The 21,623-nt window shown below is 42.1% G+C and overlaps 2 protein-coding genes across 2 annotated transcripts; both read left to right on the plus strand.

The window, feature by feature from the left end:
- The first annotated feature begins 202 nt into the window (after positions 1-202).
- Positions 203-7,852, plus strand: LOC139924623 (mitochondrial carnitine/acylcarnitine carrier protein). Its single transcript, XM_071915718.2, has 9 exons — positions 203-466; positions 3,667-3,759; positions 3,956-4,083; positions 5,241-5,331; positions 5,557-5,674; positions 5,953-6,025; positions 6,137-6,246; positions 7,040-7,161; positions 7,285-7,852. The coding sequence occupies exons 1-9, from the start codon at positions 353-355 to the stop codon at positions 7,345-7,347; spliced, it is 912 nt and encodes a 303-aa protein (XP_071771819.1). The 5' UTR covers positions 203-352; the 3' UTR covers positions 7,348-7,852.
- A 482-nt stretch (positions 7,853-8,334) lies between these two features.
- Positions 8,335-20,775, plus strand: tafazzin (tafazzin, phospholipid-lysophospholipid transacylase). Its single transcript, XM_078288316.1, has 11 exons — positions 8,335-8,369; positions 9,721-9,867; positions 10,026-10,154; positions 10,237-10,282; positions 10,397-10,482; positions 10,715-10,795; positions 18,676-18,717; positions 19,094-19,156; positions 19,789-19,841; positions 20,179-20,256; positions 20,403-20,775. Exons 2-11 carry the CDS (start codon positions 9,759-9,761, stop codon positions 20,502-20,504), a joined length of 789 nt encoding a protein of 262 aa, XP_078144442.1. The 5' UTR covers positions 8,335-8,369; positions 9,721-9,758; the 3' UTR covers positions 20,505-20,775.
- The last annotated feature ends 848 nt before the right edge of the window (positions 20,776-21,623 follow it).

Consider the following 21,623-nt stretch of genomic DNA (forward strand, 5'->3'; position numbering starts at 1 on the left):
CCTATAAACTCACTATAGAGAACCACAGACACGGTAGGAACATTATATAGGTATTCTAATGAATTTTTCGTTCGGGAGAGACGCTTTCGGTTCAGTGAAGGCAAAGTCCAGTGACGTGGCGACAGACAGGCAGCTAGACAGACAGACAGACAGACAGGCAGGTAGACAGACAGACAGACAGACAGGCAGCTAGACAGACAGACAGACAGACAGACAGACAGACAGCACAACACGTGTCTAACCGCTCCTATCAGAGGAGTAGCGGGTGTTTGCGGACTGTCAGGTCGGTGTGAAGGGGAGTGTGGCCGGCTGGCTGGCTGGTCGGGCAGGGCAGAGAGACAGAGAGGAGAGGATGGGAGACGGGGAGCTCGCCAGTCAAAGAGTTTCTCCGCTCAAGAACTTCGTGGCCGGAGGAGTCGCCGGAGCCTGCCTGCTGCTGGCCGGACACCCGCTGGACACCATCAAGGTGACTTCATGGATGGTTTAGGATCTGTTTGAAGTGTCAGTGTGGACCTCACTGCCCCAATGCTTACTCCGCAGACTTCGGGCTAGGTGCAACTTTAAGTAGGAAGTAGGCTACAACGTCCTGCCATCTTCATTTCCCTCAGTGATGCTGCCTGTTTTGATGTTGTTTTGTGCTCCATCTCGCTCTTTCTTTCCTTAACGAAAAATCAATATATTATTCCCATAGGGACTTATAGAAAGTCTGTGGTGCCCAATACTGACTTTATAGTAACCTTATCATACTTAGTGGTATTTTTATTTCCTATGGTATCACTATACTATTCCTAATATTCGTATAGAGTCTTATAGTTTTGCTGTGATAGTTGTATAGTATTCTTCTATAATATATTATAGAATCACCATTGGCTTCCCCCCCCCCCCCCCCCCCACCGCTCTCTCTTTCACTCAGAAATATTGTTTTAAAAACAGAAAGTTTTGATCCAAAAGTTAAAAAAACATCACTGTAGTGCTGTATTTTTTTTTTTATTTTTTTTTTTAGGTCAAAAGTCGATGTGAACGCTGTGAGTTGAGACTGGGATTAGCTCTAGCTGTTGAAGGGATTAGTGTGAAATCAGCTTTAAATCGGAAGTGCATGTTTCACCCATAGACTATCATCTGTAGGTCAGGCTGCTAAGAGATAAGATAGCTGGATAGGACTTTTGTGTGTCTGCAGTAAAGAGAAAGGGAAAACAAATAAAAACTTTGCACAAGTATATCCAGCACCTTGTAAGTCTAGAAGAAAAGATTTTTAGAGTTGGGGACATTTGAAGCTTGTTCCTCCTTTTTATTCCTATTTTTTTTAACATGACCTGATTCCTTTAACTCATTGGTTGACGTTACCACATGAACTGAACTAAATCAATCTGGTCAGATCAATCTATTTTGGTTGATTTGCTCTCATTCAAGATTTCTGGTACTACTTGTTATTCTTTGGACAATACCTTCCTTTGGGACGCTGATGACACTTTAACAGAGCATCACATTTAAGTTTACACACTGTAAATCAAATTTTTGTTTCCTAACTCTATCTCATCTGTTAGATAGGTCTCACCTCTCCTTGAGTTTTGTTTCAGCATCACCCCCCTTTTTTCTGTACTGCCATAGTCGGTGCTGGAAAAACGTGTCAGCCAGCCTGTTTGGCCTATAGGCCAAAGAAACCGTCCTTCAGCCGAATGACACCAGTTCAAGTTCCATTTTGGCAAACATCTACCCTGCTGGAGTATCTTTGACAAAGGCACTGAATCCCTCCCAGCTCTTTAATGAGCTTAATATCCTTCTATCTGAAAAGATAATTTGCCTACAGGAATCAATAACCAGGGATGCAAACTAGTCACCTTTATGTGACAGTCACCGTTTGGTTCCCAAAATAGGGCACTTAAATGAATGATTTCTGAGTGGTTTAGTGTCTGCCCTGGTATCTGTCACCTTTTTCACTCTCCATGAGTTTGCATCCCTCATAATGTATCATATATCATTATTTAATCATTATAATGTGTAGCCAATAACACTGTCCTGTCTGCATTTCACCTGCACTCTCTATCCCAGGAGTATCAACGTTCTTGACAGAGAGAAATAGCCCGCTAAAAACGTCTGGGAGAGAGAGAGAGGGTGGAGGGGAGAGGGCAGAGGGCAGAGAAGGGGGAGGACTTTCCTAGAAGGGGAAGGGGGGGGGGGGGGGGGGGGGGGGGGCTTGGAGGATGTGTGCCAGTGTGCCTCAGTGTCCGGTGACATGCTGAAGTCCTCGTGGGCCGGCACTCCACTGTGTTGTATTGTTTATAGTAGTTAATAGATGGAAAAACTCAGCTACATTTGGTGAACGAGTAATAAAAGGGAAACAATTTAATACTATTCAAACCAATGTGTTTCAGGTATAATAAACTTTATCAAGGCTGAAATGTTTCCTTTTTAAAACCTCTTCACCAAATGTGAGTTTTCATTCTGAAGCACCTAAAACACTGAAGTTGTCACAGATATTGTTTTTTTCTAGCCTAAACCTTTATGAGACTGTGATTCTTAGCACTGCACACTGCCATCTTGGTAACTATGTATAGGCACAATCTTAGGGAATGTGTGACAGAGATATATACAATATATATATATATATATATAATATAATATATAATATACCTCCTGACCTTGTTAAATATGAACTAATCACCATCTTTTGTTGACAGCCAAGCTTAATATTTTAAGAGCGACAGAGAGGAAAATGAGGACAAGGAAAATGACAGAAGTGGAGAGAAGGGGGAGATAGGGGGGTAAAGACAGTAGTTGTACAGCTCTTGAAAAGTGGGAGTTAAGGGGGTTCATTATGACAGGATTTCTATTTATAGCCAAACTTTCCATGCCATTCCCAGCATAGTAGCCTATACAGTAGCTGCTGTCTGCTTCTCTCAGCAGGCCTACACTGAGCAGCAAGGGCAAGGTGCCATACCATGGCACATAGGACTAAGTGGCTCAAATCCATTTAATAATAACAATAATAATAATACATTTTATTTGTATAGCACTTTTCAAGGTAATCAAAGACGCTTCACAGCAAATGGCAAATTACCATCTCCTTTGCCTCAAAATGCTACCTGTGCATCAGGGCCTGAACACATGAAGCAGCATTATGTTTACAGCCAGTATCAGAGTGTGTATAGGTTTGTTATTTTTATTTACAAGGATGAATATAACCACAATGGAATACTGCAAGCAATCTGTTGTGTTGTATGTACATCATACAGAATCAAGCTAATAGCTAGTTTTCAGCACCAGCACTATATACATTCAGGAAGGTTAGGTGCTCTTGCTCAGGGGCACTTCAGCAGTATTGGGCATGGTCTGTAGTAGGGATTGAACTAGCAACCCTTCAGCTACTAGCAGACCTCCTTAACCCACCTGATGCTCACAAAACCTTGAGTTCACCACCCAGCAGTGAGAACAACCGTCCCTGTTCTTTATCAGTAACACAGAGCAACAGACATTAATGGGTGTTTCCCTTGTTATCATATAACACTGTTTCAGCATTCCTCCCCTCCTAAAAGCATATGTGTATGCTCACACATGCATGCATGCACACTCCTGGTCAGAGATCTGTGCATGCTAGTTTGAGCTATATGTGTGTGTGTGTGTGTGTGTGTGCCAACTTGCTAATGAGTTTTGAACCCTGTATTCCAGGTGAGGTTACAGACGCAGCCTAAAGCCTCCTGTAGCCAATATGTGCTCTACACAGGAACATATGACTGCATCCGCAAGACTGTCTCCAAAGAGGTGAACACACACACACACACACACACAAACACACACATCTTGTTACAGTACTTATACAGTTACAGTATACCAAGTCTTGCATGAAAAAAAACCTAAAAATAACTGGTAAATCCTGCGCTCACATTTCCAATGTTAATATAATTTGTGTGTGTGTGTGTGTGTGTGTGTGTGTGTGTGTGTGTGTGTGTTATGCCAGGGTATCCTGGGCCTGTATAAAGGTATGGGGGCTCCCCTGGCGGGCGTGGCTCCTATGATGGCCATCAGTTTCTTTGGCTTCAGTCTGGGAAAACAGCTCCAACAGGCAGACCATGGCAAACCTCTCACGTCAGTAAAACCATGCATACACACACACACACGCACACACTTACACACACACACACACACACACACACACACACACACACACACACACACACACTTTCTCTCTTTTCTCTTCGACATCTACACATGTCTATCAAAATCTCTCTCGCTCTATTTCTGCCTCTCATTCTCTCTCTGTCTCTCTCTCACACACATACACAGATGCCCATGTGTTTACTTGTTTGTACTGTTTCAGCTGTCATCGCTGTAAATAATGCCTGTGGACAGTGTATCGTTGGCGTCTGTGTGTTTGTGAGTGTAAGCGTTTCTGTACAATGTGTTTGGAATAGCTTCCATGACTGCTATATATAATCGTCTCTCTGTCATCCTCCCCTCTGCTATCATTGGCTTATGTCCTCCCCACCCCTTATTTAAAGCAGCACACCCCTTCTACACCCCCCTCCCTACTGTGTATTACCCTGCACCCCTGTTGTCAACTCCTCCCAGTTTTGACCCTCTCTGCTTCCCCTCTTAAAGGTGCCACATGTAGCATTTTTAAACAGCAATACATTGTTGTCAGATTAATTGTGATACCTTGGTATAATTACTGTAAATCAATCAAGACTATGATTGAGACAGTTGGTAGCCTCTATTTCACACCAGTGCTATGGTTAGTGCTTGTGTTTCTCAAAATTAAAACCACATTTCCTATAAACCCTGTTGCTTCCAGTTGCAAAGAGATTGTTGCTTCTACAGTCAAAGGTTTTCTCTTTGGCTTTACTGAAGAGGATAAACATGTTGGAAGTGATTTTTCCATCGGCCTTTCTCTTGTTCTACTATCTGCCATTGTGAGAAACTCTAATGTTTTGTACTGTAAAGCAATCCAACAGATTTCCCACAAAATCCAACCTGGTAGCACATAATGTAAAATGCAGTGCAGAGGCCAGTAAAGGCTGCCAATCTTCTCGGCAATGGTCTTGTTTGTGGTAATTATACAAATGTCTCAAAATTAATGTGGTAATGATTTATCGAAGTGCTACATGTAATATCTTTAAAAGAAAAAAGAATATACCAGAGTGAGCAAAAGTCAATTCAATTTATTGAAATTTGCCTAATTTGCCATGTATTGTATTGTATTGTATTGTATTGTATTGTATTGTATTCTATTCTATTCTATTCAGGCACACTCAAATATTCCTGTCTGGCTGTCTGGCAGGGGTCTTCACCACAGTGATAGTGGCTCCAGGAGAGAGGATCAAATGCTTATTGCAGGTAAGGAGTGTGTGTGTGTGTGTGTGTGTGTGTGTGTGTGTGTGTGTGTGTGTGTGTGTCCAGTGAGGTGTCCACTGTCCACTGTTTCATTGTGCCATCCAAAAATCACTGTGCATGCAGGTATGCATGGTTTACTAACTACAAGATGTCTGCACCGGTTTTCAACTTGCTAGTTTCTCTCATTCACACTGAATGTGTGTGTGTGTGTGTGTGTGTGTTTTCTAGGTGCAGGCCAGCAGTGGCCAGTCGAAGTATGCAGGTCCTCTTGACTGTGCCATAAGGCTCTATAAGGAGCAGGGGATCCGTAGTGTCTACAAAGGGACTGTACTCACTCTTATCAGAGGTAATAGACTTAACCGTAGTGTGTGTGTGTGTGTGTGTGTGTGTGTGTGTGTGTGTGTGTGTGTGTGCGCGTGTGCACTCAAGGGAGCAAGACAAAAATAGAGTCTTTCTTGATTTCTGAAAGAACTATGCAACATGTCATGTAGCAGAAGAGGCAAGGAGACTAATTTTTAACTTTTATTTGTTTGAAGGTGATTGTTATCAGTTATTGAATCCAAAGGGCAATATGGATGTATAGACTCACATGCTCACACTCCCCTCTCTGTCTCTCCCTCTCAGATGTGCCTTCTAACGGCCTGTATTTCCTGACATATGAATCCCTCAAGAACTTCCTAACGCCTGAGGGGCAAAGGTCAGTCACCATGGTCGCGATGACAAAGTGTAAAGCCTATGAAGTATTGAGATCTGCTAGATCCTATGAATCCCACCTCTTTATCTATCTCCGTGTGTCTTTATGTGTTAGTGTTTCTCAGCTCAGCACTCCCAAGATCCTCCTCGCGGGCGGCATAGCGGGGATCTTGAACTGGACGATCGCTCTTCCCCCTGATGTCCTCAAATCCAACTTCCAGACAGGTCAGAGCTGAGGCCGACATAACGCTCCATGAAGGGCCAGGTGCAAGGGCGAGGGAGAGAAAACAATATGTAAAGGATAGGCAGGAAAAAGAGATGCATACTGCTTTGAACCGTACTCTCTGTGATGCAATTACTAAGCCCAGGTGTCTTGTGTTAATCACAAAAATCAGTGGGGGAAAAGAAGGTAGAAAACAACCTCATGATTTAAATATTCAGCAAGAATTGTATGCATGAATAGTGAGCTGGTGCATGTTAGTAGCTCATTTTAAACTCCTTTATGTTAACACATTTTATAGCATTTTGAGTGAATGTTATCCTAAAGATGAATATTTTTTTTTCTTTTTACAGTGGTAAAATTAAAAAATGCTGAGACTAACATTGGCAGCAAAATATAATATATAGCAGCCAAACTTCCCTTAAAATTTGTGGTCAGTGTGAAGAATTACTATTTTTATTTGAAGATAAGTGTCTGATTAAGAACAGTTTAGTGCTGCAAGAATAAAACTGGGAGTCTGGGACCGAACTGGACAGATAGAGGTGGAACCAAAATCAAAATTACCCCCATCCACCATTGCTAGGAAAAATATTGGAGAAGTCATTGGAACAAAGGAAGAAAGTAGCTCACTGCTGTGCTCTAGTGATGAAAACTTGTATCACCATATCACACACAAAGAGCACAAAGAGGAAGATAGTCATTCAATATGTTTTTTTTCTCTTTCTCTTCTTAACCTGTCTCTCCTTCTGCATGGGTATGGTTGTGTGTGTGTGTGTGTGTGTGTGTGTGTGTGTATAGCTGCAGATGGAAAGTACAGAGGTCTGGTAGACGTCCTAAGAACGCTGCTTCGTGAGGAAGGACCTAAAGCACTCTATAAGGGATTCAATGCTGTCTTTCTACGAGCCTTCCCTGCCAATGCGGTAATATTTTACATGAATCTTACAGTATGATAACTATAATCCATCTTTGATTGGATTTTCCATTTGAGTTGGATTTTGTGTAATAAAGCAGATATCTTCTGGTTTACCCGCTGTCTCTCTCAGGCCTGTTTCCTGGGGTTCGAGGTGGCGTTAAAGGGATTGAACTGGCTCGCACCCAGCTGGTGAAATCAGACCAGACCAACTATTCAGGAAACAACGAAGCCCTGACTGATTTTGGTGCAGTTGAATGCCCTCCTCTGTCACAGTATTTCATCTTTGTCACCAATGAATGTGTATAAAAATTGTATTTTTTTTTTTCAAAGATTTTGTGGGAAGAGATGTAAATTTTAATCCTTTTAATCAAGATTTTTATACTAGCTTTTTTTGAAGAGAAGTATAAACGCACACTTATGAATGTATCATTGTGACATATGTTTATGAATTATTGTTTCTGGTGCTGAGCCTGTTAACACTTTTAAAGTGTTTGTGAGATTTTCGTAATGCTTGTTAACTGACAGATAAGAAATAGTAGTGTTTAATGAAGATTAAAGATTTTTTTTTTTTAACCTACAACCTCTGACAAGCCTCAGAAAATACTGAGGATGTATCTTGAAGTGAATAGGTATCCTTGGCCTGTGTAAAGGTATGGGGGGATTTTATAAGCTAAGCGTTGCTGAATAAAGTGTTATTTGCCAAATAAATGGTGTAAGTGTCCAATACTTACCAATGTAATGCTGTCTCAGTTCACTAATTTGCAGGATTAATAAATAGGCCAGGTCAACACTCTTTCTAAGAATAAATAACTTAGTAGAATAGTATATAGTACTACCGTTTGATAGAGTGGCAATAACACAAACCCAATAAACCCAAGTTACTCTATCATGACAGGTCCAGGTAGCCTACTATTTAAGCCTACTTCACCTTTGGCACACTTAAAGCATCCATTACCCATAGATCAATGTTTCAACACGGAAGCGGGCTGTGCGCCAGATAAACAGCGACTTGACGAAACCTGACGTCCATTACAGCTATTTATGAACCCTGGATCTGAGAAATTAATGTGGAAAGGAAAAGCGCGTTCACTGCAAGCAGCCTCTTGTGCAAATAGTAACGTTAGAGGTCCTAATCCTAAAAACTACAATGCCCACAATTCAGTGCGCGACTTTCCGTTCCGAGGCCGATGACCACCGACTGTCAGCTGTAGAAAGGTGAGGTGGATATCACTCTTTGATCTTGTGATGTTGTCTGTACTTCCCAAGTTACAGTATGAGTAACGTGTTGAAATACATTTGATGAGACTGATGTAGCTGTCTGGAAAAATATTTTAGATAAACGACAGTAAGACCGTTTGTTGGCTAATTTGAGTATAAAAGTCATGCTGCAGAACATACATAGGCACGATAGCGTTAGCAAAATGTAATGCCCGTGTATGGTAACTGCTATATCTACTTTATTATTATATGGGCAATTCACCCTTGATTAATAGTTGATGTATTTGGTATTTGCAGGGCGGTATATCCCTGCTTCTGCGGCAGTAAACTTTGGCTAGTAGCGAGCTGGCTAACGTTAGATAGCTAACCGGGTTGAGGCTGCATGGATGGTTTGTTGTGATTTCTGAAGCGAATGCCAACGTTGCACGTGTTGCCATATAATGCCATGTAATGCCAGCAAAAGCAGAGGTCGTTATTGGGAATATGAGGAGTGACTGATTGATTTATTTGGACAAAAAGTAATGCGCAAGCCTCATATTCCACCAAACGTGGAAACAACACATAAGAAGAGACTGAATGCCTCAGTATGGATTTAGCAAAGTTCATATCGAGTTTATATCATGGGATGTGTGGCTTCGTCCAGGGTTTATTTCCTGCCTGGACCACTGAATCAAACTGGCCTGTTGGCTGTGTGACACCATTAAATGTTTTACTCTCCAGTGGAATATATGGCCTAGCTGGTTGGCTCTCATTTGCCTCTCATTTGCCTCTCTTTACTTCAAATTCAGTGTAGTTTTAGTTAGTTGTCACTGTGGGTTTGATAGTTTTAGTTTAGTTTTGCAAGTGTTTAGTTATGGTTTAGATTGTTTTTAGTTTCAGTTATAGTTTTAGTGCTTTTAGTAGGGGTGGTATGTTTTTTTTTATTGTGTAGTACCAACAATAAATCAGAAATTCTTTGTAGAATGTATTATGTATTATTATTAATCAATTAGCATTCAGTACAAATAGCCAAAAATTGTTTGCCCAAAATTCATTCTCTTTTTTACCCTGCACATAAACAAAAAGACACATTTCATGTATATTTTTAATTTCTTTTAGTTAGTTTTACAAGTACACTAGTTTTAGTTAAAATTTAGTTTATTTCACAAAGTCTCGTTTTTGTTTTTATTTCAGTTTATGACAGTTGTTTAACACCTAGTTTTTGTCTTAGTTTTAGTGTTAGTTTACGATAATAACCTTGCATGGCAGGTGTTCCTATGGATTTCAGTTGTGCGAGACGTGTTTTCTCTGTATTTCGCGGGGGAACTGTGTGTGTGACCTGCTCCTTGTTCTGTGTGGGCCGTGCCAGGTTGAGGTGTGTGGATGTAGTGTCTGTGGCGTGCTGTGATGCCCCTGGAGGTGAGATGGCCGTTCCCACAATGCCCTCCTCTGGCTTGGAGGATCTCCAGCTCACTGGTCATGGGCATGGTGGGCTCCTACTCCTACTTCTGGACCAGTAAGTTGGCACACACATACATACACACTCTCTCAAAAACCAATGAGGATACGCTCCCTCGCTGCTTGTTCATTTACACACAGGTTTTCAGCCTTTTTCTCAGTTCACTCCTCTATTTCTCACTTTTACTGTCTTTTTTTCATCTTCTCCGTCCACAGAGTACATGAACTACCTGACGGTTCATAACCACGAGGTTCTATTGAACCTGGTTGACCAGCGTCCCTCCAACACGCCCCTTATCACTCTGTCCAATCACCAGTCCTGTATGGACGACCCGCATATCTGGGGTAAGGACAGATACACACGATTTGAAAATACACAGAAATTATGGACAGAAAATAGTGAGATAATCAAGTGTCTTTGTGACAGGGGTCCTGAGGTTCAGACATTTATGGAACTTCAACAAGATGCGGTGGTGAGTTAAACTGTTTCCAGATGCCATTCAAGTCACTTCGATGGATGTCAGTTAGCCTATTCTTCATTTTATTTTCTCGGTAATGTGTGATCACACGTGTCTGTGATTGGGCAGGACCCCGGCAGCATCTGACATCTGTTTCACCAGAGAGTTCCACTCCAGATTTTTCAGCCGTGGAAAGTGTGTTCCCGTCTGCAGAGGTGAGTGTGTGTTAGGCTGTATATCTTGCACCTTTCTCTTACTGTCTGTTGCCTATGAATTCCTTTAGTTAACTTTAGTTTAACCTCCCATTTAGTTTCTTTCTCAGCTCATACTAAATTTGTCTGTGTACAGTATGTGTGAGAGCATGCACTTCCCCTATATAAAAAGTAGTAGTAGGCCAGCAGTCTGTGTCTTTCTCAGCTCACAATGATGGCGGTGTGTTTTCTTTAGGCGATGGTGTTTACCAGAAAGGCATGGACTTCATTCTGGAGAAGCTGAATGGAGGAGAATGGGTGCACATTTTTCCAGAGGGTACGCTAACCTTCTCCCTTCTCTCTCACTCTGCCTCTTTTTCATTTTTACCTTACTGTCTTCTTGCCCTCTGTAGGTTTCCAATGAATGAAGCCTTAGCTTGACGCTCCAACGATTCCCCTCGTCCTTATCCACATCAAAAAAAAAATACCACAGGACCACTCGGTAAAGTTGAACTGTTTACTTCGACACAAAAAATAAATGCTACAGAACAATTGTCAATTTCCAACGTTATCAAATTACTGAAGCAAACTCAATAGAGAATCGTTAAAGAGAGAGAAAAGGAGAGGTCAAAAACCGTGTGGCTCCACTCTCCGTTTGCCTGACTGCCACCAAATCACCCCCAAACTCTGCTTTCGAGAGAGCACCAAAAGACAATTAAAGGTGCGCAGTTACTAGGAAGCAACAATCATAGTCACTTATTCCAAATATTACAAATGTAATATAAATGAGATTTTATGCATTTTAAAGTATCCACACACATTTTAAGTGCAAGGAATCAAACAATTAACTATCGCATCACTGCAAATATAAACTGTAAATACATCAACCTGTAAATACTGTAAATATTCCTTCCAATTCCTTATAAATCAATGAACCATGTAAATTACTGCTGTCTTACATATGAACTTAAATGATTGCATACTAATTAGACAAAAATCAATAAACTGCATTTAGGCTCCTACATTACCGGCCCCTAATTGTTATCAATGTCCTTGAAACAATTACCTCAAAATGTTTAACTTAAATTAAAGGAGCCTACATGCTATGTTACTTAGTTAAAGTTAAACTATCTAAAGAAATCTTCTTCTCATTCTTCACCCCGTCCGAAACGGTACTGGCCTCCGGATTTAGTCCATCATTATCTTCTCCTCATCCCAAATGATCAGAACAGTTCATCAATTATCCTCAGATTCTTGAAGAAGACATAGCTTTGTTATTGGGCGACAAAGCTCGTTGGTCTTGGTTTTGACTTTCACCTGACGAACAAGGCCTTTCTTGTCAGGAAAAGTCTCCACAATTCTTCCAAGCGGCCATGAATTTCTGGGTGACGTGTCGTCCACAATCAGCACCACATCACCGACACGGAAGTTTCTTTCAGGCGTGAACCATCGTTGACGTTCTTGGAGCTGCATGAGGTATTCTTTGCACCAGCGTTTCCAGAAGACGTCCGAGAGGTACTGGATTTGTCTCCATCTGCGGTTAGCGTACTGGTCGTCCTTGTTGAATACTCCTGGTGGTAACTCGGGCTTGACCTTGAGTAACAAAAGGTGGTTGGGCGTTAAGGCCTCTAAATCATTGAGGTCTGAAGATGCCTTTGTGATGGGCCTGCTGTTTATGACGGACTCAGCTTCACACAGCAAAGTATGGAGACCTTCTTCATCCAAAAGTTGTTCCTTCACTGTGATGTTCAGAATTTTTCTCACTGAGCGGATCAACCGCTCCCAGCTTCCTCCATGGTGAGAACCTGCTGGAGGATTGAAGTGCCATTGGACACCCCTGTGTTGCAAGTTTTTTGCGATCTTGCTGGTGTTCCATTCTTTGATCGATTTCTTCAACTCACTGTCAGCCGACCGGAAGTTGGTTCCATTATCTGAGTACATCTCTTTGACTTGTCCTCTTCTGGCAAGGAATCTTCTAATTGCGTTGAGGCACGCATCAGTGTCAAGTGAAGAGGCGACTTCTAAATGTACGGCTCGTATGGTGAGACACGTAAAGATGACACCGTATCTCTTCGCTTGCCCTCTTCCTCTTTTCACCAGGAATGGGCCGAAGTAGTCGACACCAACTCTTGTGAATGGAGGATCGTCGGGCAGGACCCTGCATTTTGGTAGATCCGCCATGAGTTGCTTGCCAGCAGTTCCGTGTTGTTTTTTACAGGTGACGCACTTGGACAAGAACTTTCTGATGGCTCCGTTCGCTCCAGGGATCCAGAATCTTTGACGCAGTTGAGCCAACATATGATTCCTTCCGGCGTGAACTGTAACATCATGAATGTGTCTCAGCACAAGCTTTGTGATGTGCGAATCTTTTGGCAAGATGGCTTGATGCTTGGAATCATCTGGCATAGCCGCTCGGCTCAACCTTCCTCCAACTCTAATGACTCCGTCTTGAAGTACTGGATTCAACTTATAGAGTGAGCTACTTTTCTTCACCCTTTGATGTTCCTTTAGCATTGCCAAGTCTTCTTCGAATCTTCGTTTTTGACAGTACTTCACAATTTCTGTTTCTGCTTCGGTCAACCCTTCACAGGTTAAGTGTGTTCCTTTGAAAGCTTTCTTGAACTGATTCATTCTGATTTCTCCACTTAACATGTTTGGTTCCTTTCTCTTTGCTTTCAGTTCCTTAAGCAAATCTTTCAATTTCAGAAACCAGGCAACAGCACGTTTTAGCTTTGTCCAAGATGAATAGTGGATCATCCACTGGTCCATTGTATCTTTGGGCTCTTGCGCCTGAATGACATTCATTAGAGCATCTCTTTTGACCTCTGGGTCGTCGATGTCCAGCATTCCAGGATCTGGATTCTTGGGCCACTGGTCTTGAGCACAGAGCAAGAAACTTGGTCCTGAAAGCCAGCTTTCGTTTTTCAAGAATTTTTCGACAGTCTGTCCTCTTGAGACATGATCAGCGGGATTCAAAGTGGTATTGACGTATCTCCACTGTGAAGTCTGAGAGTGCTCCAGGATTGCGGAGATTCTGTTCGCAACAAAAGTCTTGAACCTTGTGCTTTCACTGTTCAAGTACTTTAGCACAGCCGTGCTATCCGTCCAAAAGATTGAGTCGCGAAGTTCCAGTTCAAGCTCTTTCTTCAGAAGCTTATCCATCTTGATTGCAACTGTGGCCGCAGTCAGTTCCATTCTTGGTATGGTTGGAGACTTCAAGGGCGCGACCCTTGCCTTTGCCATCATCAGGGTAGATTGAGCTTCACCAGTTACAGTGCGCAGCAGTAGGTAGCTTGTTGTTCTGTAGGCATCTTCGCTCGCGTCAGCGAAGTGATGTAGCTGTGCGAAGACTGGTGCACCAAACTGCTTTGTCTTGATGCATCTGTCAACTCCAAAATTCTCAAGCTGTTGCAGACCTGAAATCCACTTTTTCCAGCTCTTAACGACGTTGTCTGGCAGGTCTTCATCCCAGCTATACTTCTGCCGGCATAAATCTTGCAGGATTCTTTTGGCGGGCAGTACTATTGGAGCGAGAAAGCCCAACGGATCAAAGATGGAACTGACGAGGGAAAGCAGGCCTCTCCTAGTGTGTGGTCGATCTTTGAGGTTGATCTTGAACTTGAACTGATCTGATTCGGCACACCACTGGATTCCCAATGCTCTCTCCATCGGCAAGTTGTCTTCATCCAAGTCCAGATCTTGAAACCCTTGTGCTCTTTCCTCTTCAGGAATTGAGTTGAGCAACTTCCGGCTGTTGCTCGACCATTTTGTTAGTCGAAATCCACCTTTCGCCAACATGCTCCTCAAGTCAGTGCAAAGGGTGATTGCTGTGTCTTCATCAGTAGTTGACTTAAGACAGTCGTCTACATAAAAATTCTTCTTGACTGTTTTAACAGTTTCTTGACCAAATTCTCCTGTTTGTAGTTCCCATCAGGCCACCAGAGAAACCTGAGGAGATCCGTGTCTTCGTTGCTGACTCTGACCTGGTGGAACATGGCCTCCACATCGGCCATAACCGCCACGGTCTCTTGTCGAACCTCATGAGGACCCCCACTAGCGAGCTTGTTAGGTCCGGTCCCTGCAGGAGCTGTTGGTTCAGCGATGTTCCTCGAAAGCTTGCTCCGCAGTCAAAGACAACACGCAGTTTTTGCTTGACTGGATGTCTGACTCCGTGGTGAGGCAGATACCATGTTTGCCCCTCAGTTGGCTTGCGTTGAGCGCTGTCGAGTTTCACCGCGTAGCCCTTCTTGAGGATGTCGTCCATGAATGCAACATATTCTGCATAAAACTTGCCATCTCTAGAGAATCTTTTCCGTAAGTTTAACGCACGTTGCTTCGCGACTGATCTGTTGTTTGGCATGCACATTGACTTGTTCCTCACCGGAAGGCAAACACTGTAATGACCATCCGCAAGTTTTGAGAATTGAGACACCATGTTAATGAACTGGTGATCATCCTTGGACATTTCGATGTCTTCGTTTTGTCCAGCATCAGGAAAGTCCTGCTTGAACTGCAGTTGCCAGAGCTCTTCTAGCTTGGCTACTGAGATTCTGTTTGCAATGACTTCTGTCAATTTGTTTATCTCCATGATATCGCTTCCCCCTCTGAGTGGTCCATTTACCGTCCAGCCTAATATTGTTCTCACGGCGTATGGTCCATCGTCCACGCTGTTGACCACTTGTAGTGGCTCCATCGCCTTGGGAACATTTGCTCCTATGAGTAATCCAACCTCTGCTTGGATAGTGGGAAGTTTCACCTCCTCTAGGTGAGGCTAACATCCTCTTGGCGGGGGATATTATCTTTGGTTACAGGGATGTTTTTTTGTGAAAACACCTCTGAAAGTTCGATAAACTGGTTGCCATCCAGGCTACTGACTTCCAGTCCAGTCAAGTCACAAAGCAGGTGTTTACAACAGATTCATTTCCCATTGTTCGCAACGAGATGCTTGTATTGCGTCCATTCATGTTAAGTTGGTTTATCAGTGACTCTGTAGCAAAAGTAGCTGAGCTACCGGGATCCAAAAATGCATACGTTGTCACTGCCTTGGTTCCCTTTTGTGCCTTGACACACACTGGAACGATTGAAAGAACACAATCTTCCTTACCGGCCCCAGTGACACCAAAAGTTTCCGTTGTTTGTACAAAGGCACTTGATACGGATTGCTGTTCACAACTTTCTTTTGCTGTTTCTTCTCGTGAGTCTTTAGTGTGCATGTGCAGCAGTGTGGGATGCAGTCGAGAGCATTCTTGACATTGAACTTTCTCTTTGCAGCTGCTACTCATGTGACCGTGTTTCAAACATGCAAAACACAGACCTTTGCTTCTCAGGAAGTCGATCTTTTCTTTGTGTGGCTTGCTCTTGAGTTTTCTGCAGACTGTGAGGCTGTGTTGCTCTCCTTTGCAATAAACACAAGGCTTGCTGTTTGCATCCACTGAGACAGTTTGTGTTTTTAATGTTGCTTGTCTGTCGTTTTCCGTCTCAACTCTGTTTTCGGTTCTGGGGGAGACAATGGCTGTTGTGAATACTTTCTTTGGTTTGAGTGTCTCTGCATAATGTGGTTTTGGTTTCTGTCGGACTAGGTCTCTCGTGCTTGTGGTGGTTTCTTTTATGTTTCCATAGAGCGGGTGTAATATATACCTAACTTGCTTGTTGACAAAGTCGACAAAATCCTTGAACTTCACTCTTTTCTTTGTTTTTTCTTGTATGTCGCAGGCAGACTTTCTCCAATTTTCTTTGAGTTTGTATGGAAGCTTGTTAGCCAGTGCCTTTATGTTAGCTGTGTTGTCCAAGTCTTCCATGTAGCTAATATCTGTCATTTTGTTGGAGCAGCCTGTGAGGAATAATGCGAAGGACTGTAGCGCAGCGCCATCTTCTGGTTTGATTGTCTGCCAATCCAAAGCCTCCTTTATGTAGGCTTCTGCTATCTTGTAGTCATCGCCGAAAAACTCTTTTAGCATTTGTTTTGCTTTAGCATAACCTGCTGAAGGTTCCATGTGGATGCAGCTCTTAACCAATTCATGCGGTTGTCCACTTGTGTACTGCAGCAAAAATTGTAGGCGATCACGATTGTCATCAGTGCGGCATTCAACTCCATGTTCAATAGATCTGATAAATGATTTATATTCAAGCGGGTCACCCTTGAATGTTGGAATGGTGAGATCAGGAAGTAATGATGCTTTATGATTCTTCACAAGGTACTCTGTGACGTTGGCTTGCTGAGAGATGGCCTTGCATAGACTATCAAGCACTGATCTGTCATTGAATTCCATGTTCGGTGCAGGCAAGGCTTTTTGAGGCATTGCTGACTGAACATTGTGTTTAACATTGGGTGTAAGTGAGGCGTGCTGTGATGGTGGTTGAAAGGTAGTTTTCACCTCTGTTTCGCCAACCTGTTCATCACCTTCAATGATGCACGTGTTCGCTTGTTTGTATTCATATTTTTGCAAAACTTCCATTTTTGCATCCGACTCAGCAAGAGCAGTCTGCATTGCATGCATTTCCTTTCTTGCGTTTATTGCAGCTTCTATTCTTTTTTGCTCAGCCTCAAACTCCGCCTCACGCCGTTTCTCTTCCGCTTGCAATTGAGCCTCCCTGCATCTTTTTTCTGCATGCCATTCTGCTTCTTCCTTTTCTATGGCCAACTTCTCCCTTAAAGCTGCAGCCTTTGCCTTTAATGATGCGCGCTCCATTTCTGCCTTAATTCTGACTGAGGAAGATGATGACAACACGCTTCCACATTGTGATCCGGGTCTACTTGGGCGTTTAGTGGTAGATTTTGATGAAGTAGACCTACTATCTGTGTGCATTACTTGTCTATCACACTCTTCAGCCTGCTCAGAGCGTTTCATGACCTCTTTCATCCATTCCTCACATTTCCAGAAGAAATCGTTCATTGATTTATTTTTAGGATCAAACCAATTCTTCTGATTATCCAAAAATTCGTCCTCAGCCATGAATCGTTGCAAACCATAATTTAGGTCGGAAAATTCTTGATGCAGACAACTAAAGTCAACACGCAATTTATTTTTAACAATGTCGACATTTGCATCGTCTTCCATTAATTGCTCAGTTTGCTTTACCATGCTAGTTAGCTGGGATAGCTTGTACCTGCGTGCCTGGACTTGTCTAGCCTTGTGTTCTTCTACAGCCTTTTCAGTCATTTTTACTGTTCGTTTTTCACTGTCTTGTTTATCCATAGCAAGCAAAATTTTCCACACTTAATTAGTAAAAATGTCAAAGCACCGTAGAATGAGCTTTACACATAAAATGCGTTCCACTTCGTCATTCAGCTGAACAACGTCCTTTTTCCTATACAACCGCGCCACACACACCCACTGCACAGCCGTCTCGTAGGCTAGCTTCGATTAGCAATCCCAGGCAAAGCAAGGAAAGATACGACTTACAGTTTCTTGTCTTCTCTTCCCAAAACCACCGTGATGTCCGTGAAAAGTTTCCTTCTTCTGTCCTCCGTTTCGAGTCAGGTTGTTCCAAATTCCATCCGTGCAGAGCAAGGTTTTTGACTAATAATGTAGGTTTCCAATGAATGAAGCCTTAGCTTGACGCTCCAACGATTCCCCTCGTCCTTATCCACATCAAAAAAAAATACCACAGGACCACTCGGTAAAGTTGAACTGTTTACTTCGACACAAAAAATAAATGCTACAGAACAATTGTCAATTTCCAATGTTATCAAATTACTGAAGCAAACTCAATAGAGAATCGTTAAAGAGAGAGAAAAGGAGAGGTCAAAAACCGTGTGGCTCCACTCTCCGTTTGCCTGACTGCCACCAAATCACCCCCAAACTCTGCTTTCGAGAGAGCACCAAAAGACAATTAAAGGTGCGCAGTTACTAGGAAGCAACAATCATAGTCACTTATTCCAAATATTACAAATGTAATATAAATGAGATTTTATGCATTTTAAAGTATCCACACACATTTTAAGTGCAAGGAATCAAACAATTAACTATCGCATCACTGCAAATATAAACTGTAAATACATCAACCTGTAAATACTGTAAATATTCCTTCCAATTCCTTATAAATCAATGAACCATGTAAATTACTGCTGTCTTACATATGAACTTAAATGATTGCATACTAATTAGACAAAAATCAATAAACTGCATTTAGGCTCCTACACCCTCCTTCTCTGTAACTTCAGCTGATTTAGTTGTATGAAAATAATAAAGAACCCCTCCTCTTCTCATTTAACAGGCAAAGTCAACATGACTGAAGAGTTCATACGTTTAAAATGGGGTGAGTGAGTAGTGTTGGTGCTACATGCTGCATGTTTTTAAGTGTTGGTGCCACTTTGTTAAATTTAACTTGATGTTTAAAGGCCGCTAATAAGTTTCTCCTCAGTCTTTTGTGTCAGGGTTAAGGTTTGGGCTAAGATGAAGTGTAACATTGCGTAACATGTTCAATACATATAGTAAGCATATGTTGAATTTTGTAAGGGTTGTAAACAGTTAAGCTTTAGAAAGATTAATTTAGAGTGATTTGTGTAGTCTGTGTATAGTCCCTTTGCACTCTTTGATTCCCTGTTGCACAATGCATGTTATCATGTACCGTGAAACTTTGTAAGTTGTCAATATTAAAGTGATTTGGTAAACAATATGGATGTGTGTTGTAGGTGTGGGTCGGCTAATAGCAGAGTGCTCCCTAAACCCCATCATACTTCCCCTCTGGCATGTGGGTGAGTAACCCCCTCCCACCACATAGACACACAACGCACACCCCAAATTACGTCATTATATTATCCCAGGTTCTGTTGTTTCATCCAGTTTTTTTAAAAGGTTATTTTCATGGCGATTCTGCTTCACAGTAGACAGTAGAATCTGACAGGAACGATGGGAGATCTCAACACTTGCTGCATTATGGAATACATGGAAAATAGCTCCTATTTGGATGCTTACACTGTGTTTTTTGGATACTTACATTGTGATATATGGACAGACATACTGCAATTTACATGCATTTTCTATAGATGTTTGCTTTGGGTAACTAATAAAGCCAGTTGATTCATTTTCATTGCCATTGATTTATTTTTGCTTGTGAATAATGCCAAAACAATCATAAAAAAACAAACAAAAGTTGCACAGTAAAGTCAGGAAAATAAAAGATAAATACATTAAAAACAGTAAAACTGAATAAAATAAATAAAACCAACGCAAATGAAATGGTAACAATAGTAGTAAATCTTTCTGTCAGTTTGGAACATAGTTCAGCATTGGGGGCTGCAGGTACTGAATGAATACAGGGGAAACACTAAATACTTAATACTAAAACAAAATACTTTTCCTTCTGTGTGTCCTACCTTTGTCTCAGGAATGAGCGATGTTCTGCCCAATGTGAAGCCCTACATTCCTCAGACTGGCAAGGTAGGAACACCAACATCTGCTCCTGGCCAACATTTGAGCCTAATGCTTTCAGAAGGCTGGGGGATTATAACCAAAATAACATGTCACAGTATTGTTCTTGTACTTCACGATATAACGATCCAGTGTTTGGTTCCAATAAAAGAAATTGCAATTTGATAAATTGTGTGACAAAATTGCCGTGGTGCAGCGTTCATTAAACATAGACATGTTATTGTAAAAATGTACTTTAACCATCCTTAAAATACGTTACACCTTCCAAGCACATTGTGCGCAGTGTGGTATGAATATGCAAGTTTATCGTGACTCACCATGGTTGTAACTGACGGTTTACTCCCAGAAAATCACAGTCCTGGTGGGGAAACCGTTCAGCGTCAAAGACGTGGTCGAGTCCCTCCGAGCCGAAAACAAGAGCCAGGTGAGAACACAAATGTATTACATGCAGACACACACAATTTTGAACATGAGCTCATCGTGAATGTGTTTTTTTTTTTTTTTTGGAACAAATAAAAAAAAAAAAAACATGCCATATTTATTCATTCTGCCTTTTTAATTTCTTCTCAGATGGAAATGAGGAAGATCTTGACCGATTTCATCCAGGGGGAGTTTCGCAACCTGAAGGCCCAGGCCGAGGCTCTCCACGGACAGATACAGACCAAATCCTGAGTCCCAGGCTCCACCTCGGCCTGCTACACTCCTCATGGCAGACAAGACTGGTTGTGTACCCTAACCTCAGGGTAGCAGCTGAATAAAGACTCTGTGGGGAGACCGCACACACACACACACACACCATGCCTGCCTCCCTGATGGAATGAACTTTTGTAGCCACTCCCCACTCGCCTTTCCTCTTTTGGACCACTGGTTAACTGCACCATGGTGACCACTCGAACCAGATCCACACCCCCACACTCAGGAATCATTGAAGCAATGACAAGTTACATTTTGGGTAACGTTATCTGGGGGGGGGTATCGTGATCAATATTGGAGAAAAGATTGGTGGTCATCAGAGGGCACTGGAGTTCATTTCCCTGCAACAGAGCCCTAATTCAGTCCTGTATACTTATGTATATGCCTCTTGTAAAGCAGGCTTCATTTTGTAAAAGTTGATTTAGAAAATGCATGATTCAGTTACTTGAATTCACACCAATCAGTGATGTGACCTCTGAGCAGTCGGTCACTGAATTGGTCCAGAAGAGTGAAATCCCCCCAGTGATCCACAGCAGACTTGACTTGAGGTATCTTTTGGTGTTACTGCATTTTAGGAGAAACTGGTCCATGGAGCTGCTTAGCTGTGGTTCACTTGTTACCCCACGTATACTGTCAACCTGTTACCCCATTTTTAGGGGAATTTTACACAATGCTGCCGTTTGTCTGAATACTAGATATTAGTATTTAGTCTGCTTCTCTGTCCAATCACACATGGAGTGATATAGCCTGATTGTATCATGTAAACTTTAAGATTTATAATGAGGTGATCTAGTGAAGAAGTTGATCTGCATTTAAACAAGCGGGAAATCAGCACTATACTGTATGAAGACCTTTTAACATTGACATTGGGAAGATGCGTGGAGACTAAATGATTCATGTGTGCTGTTAGGACTTTTATTTCCGTAATGATAATTGTGCTATTATGCTTTGTTTTTGGTATGTCTGGGCAGCTTGGAATTAATTATGACTGTTTTGTCGTATAGTGCACAACGTCATGGTGTGCCCCCTCTCGCTATAATCTCTTTTTCACTCTGTCGCTGGGCTTGATGAATCCTCTGCAGTCTGTCAATGATGCAG

This window comes from Centroberyx gerrardi, chromosome 14 (assembly GCF_048128805.1).
Source record: "Centroberyx gerrardi isolate f3 chromosome 14, fCenGer3.hap1.cur.20231027, whole genome shotgun sequence".
Classification (NCBI taxonomy): Eukaryota; Metazoa; Chordata; class Actinopteri; order Beryciformes; family Berycidae; genus Centroberyx; species Centroberyx gerrardi.

Bases quoted from the DNA above. Each gene is read 5' to 3' on its own strand.
- LOC139924623 (XM_071915718.2), top strand. From the start codon at position 353: ATGGGAGACGGGGAGCTCGCCAGTCAAAGAGTTTCTCCGCTCAAGAAC. The intron at 5,675-5,952 runs GTAATAGACTTA...TCTCCCTCTCAG, and splicing joins TGTACTCACTCTTATCAGAG to ATGTGCCTTCTAACGGCCTG. The intron at 7,162-7,284 runs GTAATATTTTAC...TGTCTCTCTCAG, and splicing joins GAGCCTTCCCTGCCAATGCG to GCCTGTTTCCTGGGGTTCGA.
- tafazzin (XM_078288316.1), top strand. From the start codon at position 9,759: ATGCCCCTGGAGGTGAGATGGCCGTTCCCACAATGCCCTCCTCTGGCT. The intron at 10,155-10,236 runs GTAAGGACAGAT...TCTTTGTGACAG, and splicing joins GGACGACCCGCATATCTGGG to GGGTCCTGAGGTTCAGACAT. The intron at 19,842-20,178 runs GTAGGAACACCA...GTTTACTCCCAG, and splicing joins ACATTCCTCAGACTGGCAAG to AAAATCACAGTCCTGGTGGG.